Source organism: Rattus norvegicus, chromosome 20 (genome assembly GCF_021556685.1).
Source record: "Rattus norvegicus strain SHRSP/BbbUtx chromosome 20, alternate assembly SHRSP_T2T, whole genome shotgun sequence".
In the NCBI taxonomy this organism is placed as follows: Eukaryota; Metazoa; Chordata; class Mammalia; order Rodentia; family Muridae; genus Rattus; species Rattus norvegicus.
Window position 1 is genome coordinate 7,389,506 of NC_141553.1, and position 6,734 is coordinate 7,396,239.

Sequence of the window (6,734 nt, forward strand, 5' to 3'; positions counted from 1 at the left end):
GTCCTGCCACGGCTTCTCTGTCCCTCTCCTCCGCCCTGTCTCCTCCTCTCTCCCCTAGTCTCCTCCTCTTCCTTCAAACTTCTTTCCCGCCCATCCTTCCTTCTCCTCCAATGACAGGCCTCCTTCTATCCTGTACTTTACAAATTCAATGGAGAGGTGGTTCTGGTGAAGTCACCTGAGTTCTGAGTCCTTGACTAGGCAGCTGTCCTAGGGGCAGTGGGATTAGCATCAAAATACAGTAATTTCAGGGCAATCCACAACAAGTAAAGTTCAGACTCATGGGGTAGGGGAAGGTAAGGAAGAGACTTGAGGTCAGAGAACGCATGCATCCACATATGGGAAGTCTAAGTAGAACACCAGCTTCCGGCTACCCAGAGGCTGTGTGAGAAAATCTCACTTGAGCACAGAGGTTGCACAGAACTCTCTCTGGCCCTGCTGAGGAACTCCGCGGCTGTAGACTACCTTTCTAGAAACAGTACCCTGCTTTTGATACTGTTCTAGGTCAGGTTATGGGACAATAGGTAGGACTGTCGACCTTTGTGGTCTGGGGTGACTGCAGGGGTTAAAGGTCAGCCAGGTCCAGAGACCAGGTGTGTGAGCTCCGGTAGCTTCTTCCGGGTTGCTTGCTCTGAGACCTGTGGGCCAGTAGGACCTGCAGGAGGGATAAGGGCACACTGCATGTCCCAATCCTGCCCTGCCACGCCACGGGAATGCGAATGGGAACTGAGGGTGTGGCTGGGAGTTAGCACCAGCTGGCCTTCAAGGCTGCTGTCCTCATAGATTAGGACAACCAGCCTCGTCCTGAACTCAGCGTCACAGGTGAGAGTCCCTGATCCCAATACTAGCCCCTCAGGCAATAAGTTTTCTCAGAGAAGCCGCTGCAGCTGGGCTCTGGGTCCCAGTCAGCTTCCCGGTCAAATATCCACCCTGAGTTCTCTGCTCTGCACGCCACCACACACACACACACACACACACACACACACACACACACACACACACACACACACACACACAAACACACACACACACACACACAGAGAGAGTTGAGCTGAGCCCCTCTTCTTGGGCCTCTCTCTGCTTTACACATTCTCCTGCCTCACCTTTATCCTATCTGCCCCTTCCAGGAAACCCCGTCTTTCTGCCGCAACCCACGTCTCCATTACAGTCAAGTGTCTCGCTCACGTGGTGCACAGATTCTTTGCAGCCCTAGGCATTCTGGGTAGGAACTTGCTACTGACCTCTTTCCTTCCAAGGGCTCTCTAGCCCTGGTTCCTTGGTGAGCTCGGCAGCTCTAATCCCTCCCCCCTCCCCGCCCCCCTCGAAACTCGCTACTCTTGAGATGAGTAAGAAAAGAAGTTGTCCTTTATAAACAGAAGTCTGGGGCTGGAGAGATGGCTCAGCGGTTAAGAGCACTGTCTGCTCTTCCAGAGGTTCTGAGTTCAATTCCCAGCACCCACATGGTGGCTCACAACCATCTATAATCAGGTCTGGTGCCCTCTTCTGGCCTGCAGGTGCATACATGCAGACAGAAAGCTGTATGATGTATACATAAATGTTTAAAAAAAAGGGGCTGGGGATTTAGCTCAGTGGTAGAGCGCTTACCTAGGAACCGCAAGGCCCTGGGTTTGGTCCCCAGCTCCGAAAAAAAGAACAAAAAAAAAAAATAAATAAATAAATACGGGTTGGGGATTTAGCTCAGCGGTAGAGTGCTTGCCTAGCGAGCGCAAGGCCCTGGGTCCCCAGCTCCGGAAAAAAAAAATAAATAAAAAATAAACAGAAGTCTGTGTTTCAAAGTAGCTCGTATAAGGCCCCTGGGCTCCAGAGCACAAACGCCTCATTAGTCCAGAACCTTTCCTCCCTCCAGCCCCTCCAGAGGCTGCTAAGGACCAGTCAGCAGTCCTTGTCCCACATCTACTGAAGAGGGCAGTCTGTGATCATTGGGCCCACGCTGGCTGGCTCCCACCCCCACAGGGACAGGGACTTATCCCCAGCGCGTTCAGGGAGTTTGCCACCACCCAGGCCGTCATGGCCTTCACCCAGGCCTTGGTCACCGTGCTGGCTTTTCTTGTTGGGACCCTGCCACACAAATTCGACTTCAGTGAAAACTCAGACCTTAAAAAGGTGAGCATTGCCCTTGATGTGCGCTGGAATGGAAAGGTGGGGCTTGAGGGATGTAGGATCCACGCCCCCCGGCTGGAGTCAGGGGACCGTAGGTACACTTCACAGCCCTGGTCGGGTTTCATCCCCTTTCCTGGACTGGAGACAGTGCTCCTGGCCCAGCCCTTGAAGACAGTGCTCTCATCCCTGGGCTCACCACCCTTCCCCCACTATCCCAAGCCCTCTCTACCCGCTAATTCTGGGGTTTCCTTCTCCAAGACCTAGGGGCTCTTCTAAAGGTAAAGTCTTCCTCTCCCCTTTCTTCCCTCCCTTTTTTTTTTAATTCTAAAAGTTCCTTCCCTCCCTCCTATGTCTGTGTGCCTAAAGTCAGGGACATCTCAGTGGACTCTGTTTTCTCCTCCCATCTTCACTCGGTCCCGGGGGAGGGAGAGGGGATTTGAATTCAGGTCCCACAGCTTGCACAGCAAGCACCTTTGCTGGCTGAGCCATCTTGCCCCCTCTCTCCATGCCCACTAGCTATTAGATTTGTGGTCTGGGAGCCATGGGGGTGAGATGGCTGGATGTGCAGCTCCTGACTCTTTGGGCTCAGTCAAGTCCAGCTTCTGGAAGGGGTACATTGGGCAGGGTGGGGTCCGCGGTGACAATCTTATGACTTCCCCTTGCTGGACCCCAGGTTCTTGGGCAATGCCAGGACCTTCTGTAGACAAGAGCTGGTGACCAAGGGGCTATTTCTACAGGCCAACGGAGACAAGTGTGTCCACCACAGCCAGTGCTTTAGTGACTGTTGCCTCATAGACCTGGAAAGAAGCGGGGCCTTCTGCACCTCTAAGTCCCATGTAGGCATGGCGTGCTTGCCGCAGGTGAGACACCGATATCCGGGAAAGAGTGGGAGAGATTACAAAAAAGACAGAAACAGATGCCTCTGCTCCTTTCTTGGAGTGCCCCACCCCCACTACCATATTCTTTCTAAGTAACATTCCTACCCCCTGGGCTGCCTCAAGTATGGAGAACTTGCAAAGACTCATTGAGTCATATTCCCTGCCCCCTACTAAGCCCCCTCCCTCCAGTGACTGCACATAGTAGGTGCTTTCTGCGCGCATCAGATGCTCGCTAAATGAGAATCTTTTCCTTAACCTCTTCTGAGGTGAGAAGGATGGGAGATACACCTACCTGACCTAGTGCCCGTGTCCTGGTTACCTGGGAGGGCTGCAGGGCTGGCTCAGACCTCAACTTCCCGGGATCCAAGCTTACATCCCAGCTGCCCGGGCTCTTGCCTTTAGGACAGCTCTGACCTTCTGTTTCCTTATCCAGTAAGTGGGACTAATGTGCGTCCATCATGAAATGGCTGGGAAAAGTTCACAGGGCTCGTTCAAGCACGCCATTGTTAACTGGAAGACGCAAAGGCACAGAAGGTCTTATGCCTACTCCATGGCCCTGAGCCCAAACAGCCTCCATATCATGACTTGGTCCACTGGCAGAGCCTAAAGGACCCAGCCAGGGCCCCACTGTGGTCTGGAGAATCTCTTTATTAGTGGCCACTCGCTATAACGTGGAGATGAGAACTGTTCTAGTTTGCTTTCCTTCTTTTTTTAAAAAAAGAAAGATTGATTTATTATATATAAGTACACCCTAGCTGTCTTCAGACACACCAGAAGAAGGCATCAGATCCCATTACAGATGGTTGTGAGCCACCATGTGGTTGCTGGGATTTGAACTCAGGACCTCTAGGATGAGCAGTCCCTCTAGTTTGCTTTCTGTTGATGTGATAAACACCAAGACCAAAAAAAAAAAAAAAAAAAAAAAAAAAGCATGTTACTGCTCACACTTCCAGGTCACCGTCCATCACCAAGGGACATCATGCAGGAACTGACTTAGAGACCACAAAGAAACACTGCTCAGTGGCTCACCCCCAGGCTCATGTTTAGCCTTTCATCCCAGGTTCACCTGCCTAGGGATGGTACCGCCCATAGTGGGCTTGGCCCTGCCACGCCAATCATTAAGACAGTCTCTCCCAGACCAGGCCATGGGCCAAGCTAAGGGAGGTAATTCCTTTACTAAGGTTCCCCCTTCCCAGGTGACTCTATGTTATGTTGTTAACACAGCCGGGATGAGGGTGGGGGAGGGGAGAGAGATGATTCACCTGTGAGGAGCATTTGTTCTTTCCAGGATGGGGTTCCATTCCCAGCGCCCACATGGTGGCTCACAACTGTGTGTTACTCTAGTTCCAGGCAATGTAGTGGGCATGCAGACTTATTTCAACATGCAGACAAACATGTAAAAAAAAATGTAAAAAAATGAGAAACCAGGGCAGCTGCTCTCCACTGCTGGACAGAGGAGGAAAGGGAATGTCACAGGCTGCGTTCATGGTCATAGGATGTGGAGCCTTGGGTTGGGGCATCTCCTGCCACTATTAACACTCTTACCCCAATCCCCCCACAAGTGTAATCCTCCTCAATTCACACCCTTCCTCTCCTACAGACCAAGCGGAGCCTGAACATCCTGTGTCCCTGTCGAATTGGCTTGAGCTGTCATTCTAAGGACCCCATGTGTCCCCGCCGGTGTCAGATGATATAGAGGATGAAGCAGGCTGCTGGTGGCCACAGCTGCTGCACCCTCCCTTTCCGGGTGTCTCCCCCATCCCCAGGTGCCACGCCCATCCCCACCCCCACCTCGACTCCTGAGGATTAAAGTCACTTCCTGGCTCCGGTGTCTCTCTGCCCTTTGTGGGAAAGGCAAAAGGGGACGCTGAGGCACGAAGAGCCTCTCCAGGACTTGTTTTTGCCTAAAGCCTTGGTGGGAACAGGGATGGAATAGATGGTAGGTTTTCTGGGGAGGGGTGGGACTGAAGATGAGGCTGGGGGTGTGTGGTAGGGAGATACAGAGCAGGGGGGAATATTTTGTGGGGGGAACAGAAGGGTGGGGGTCACTGGGAGTGTGTTCAAATGTACAGATGCAAGAACGTGGGCTAGAGGCTGGGGATTTAGCTCAGTGGTAGAGTGCTTACCTAGGAAGCGCAAGGCCCTGGGTTCGGTCCCCAGCTCCGAAAAAAAAGAACCAAAAAAAAAAAAAATTTAATGCAAGAATGTGAGGCTAGAGAGATGGCTGAGTGCTTCCTGCTCCTTCAGAGGCCCCAGGAGTTCAGGTCCCAACACCCACATCCGGCGGCTCACAAGTACCAGTAACTCCAACGCCAGTGACTCTGCTGCCCTCTTCTGGCCTCCGCAGGTACTGCGCTTGTGCGACCTGAGGGAGGGGGATGCCTGCGCATGTACACACACACACACACACACACACACACACACACACACACACACACACACACACGCCGCCGCCGCCGCCGCCGCCGCCACCACCACCACCACCACCACCACCACCACCACCGTCGTCATCGTCATCTTTTTTTTTCTTTTTTTCTTTTTTTTTCCGGAACTGGGGACCGAACCCAGGGCCTTGCGATTGCTAGGCAAGCGCTCTACCACTGAGCTAAATCCCCAACCCCGTCATCTTTTTTTTTTAATGCAAGAGCGTGATCCGTGCAATAGCAAAGGAGCCGGTGTCTTGACGCCTCCACTGTTCTGTTCTCCCAGTTTCACTGCATAGACAGAGAAACTGAGGCTGTGCCCCAGGTCTCAACCCTTGGGTGTCACCATAGATGTCCTTGCTTTAAGAACGTCTGAAAAACCCACCTGGACTGGTTTAAGCGATGTGGGGAATTTGTTTGTGGCCGGATATGGAATTCAGAGCCGAGGCAGGTCCCTGCTCAGGCCCCAGGCAGCCCTGGGTCCCAGACTGAATTCCTTCCTGGTAGCCTAGCAACGGCAAGAGTTCACCCAGTAACAGTGAGGTTCACTGAGCACCATGTTCCCAGGATACTGAACCTCTCCTCTCTACCAACCTATCTATTGTTGCCCTAATTTTTTTTTTTTTAAGTCATGTGCTTGCGCACGCTCGAGCAAGGAAGCATGTCCATGCTCACGAATGCGGGCCCAACCGAGGCCTGAGGTAATGGATTTGCCTGGAGCTTGAGTTGTAGGCAGTTGTGAGTCACCCGGCTGCGGCTGCAGATGCTGGGAACTGAACCGAGGTAGTATTGAGAGAGATGAGACAGACTGACTCCATGGTGGGATTCAAATTGGCAGGCAGTTAAGGAGACTAGGTCTAAACCTCTGTTTACAAGTTCAGGCAAGTCAGAAACTAGAAGGTGCCCAGCCACCTAGCTAAAGCAAAGACAGCCAAGTTTCCAGACCTCCCTGGTAACAAGTTCCAGCCCCCACGCCCAGGTAATGGAATGTCCCTCCAGATGGAGTAAGATAAAGGCCACCTACCCTGGACCTCCTCAGTGACAATTTTCAGCCCCCACAACCCAGTAATGGAATGCCATTAGAGATGGAGTTAAGATACCCATCCCCAGAATCCCCTAAACACGCTTTAAATCTAGCCTCCGAACTCTTTTGGTTGTCTTGGTAGTGGGGAGACCCCAGCATGCTGGACTTCTGCAGAATAAAACACTTTGTGTTGTCATACTGTTTGAGTTCAGGTGTCATTCTTCAGCGAATCCTGGACCCTTACAGTCTGAAAGGACATCTTAACTTTTTCCGTAGACCCTGTATTTAAAT

General features: G+C 52.2%; 1 protein-coding gene across 2 annotated transcripts; it reads left to right on the forward strand.

Moving 5' to 3' along the window:
- Window positions 1-630: 630 nt before the first annotated feature.
- Window positions 631-4,820, forward strand: Clpsl2 (colipase-like 2). Of its 2 annotated transcripts, XM_087598337.1 has the most exons (5): window positions 631-819; window positions 1,125-1,219; window positions 1,865-2,121; window positions 2,856-2,978; window positions 4,597-4,820. In XM_087598337.1, exons 3-5 carry the CDS (start codon window positions 2,026-2,028, stop codon window positions 4,690-4,692), a joined length of 315 nt encoding a protein of 104 aa, XP_087454463.1. In that variant the 5' UTR covers window positions 631-819; window positions 1,125-1,219; window positions 1,865-2,025; the 3' UTR covers window positions 4,693-4,820. The 2 variants fall into 2 exon arrangements, with proteins under 2 accessions (XP_087454463.1, NP_001128474.1); NM_001135002.1 differs by lacking the exons at window positions 631-819; window positions 1,125-1,219 and having other exon boundaries at window positions 1,997-2,121; window positions 4,597-4,818.
- Window positions 4,821-6,734: the final 1,914 nt, after the last annotated feature.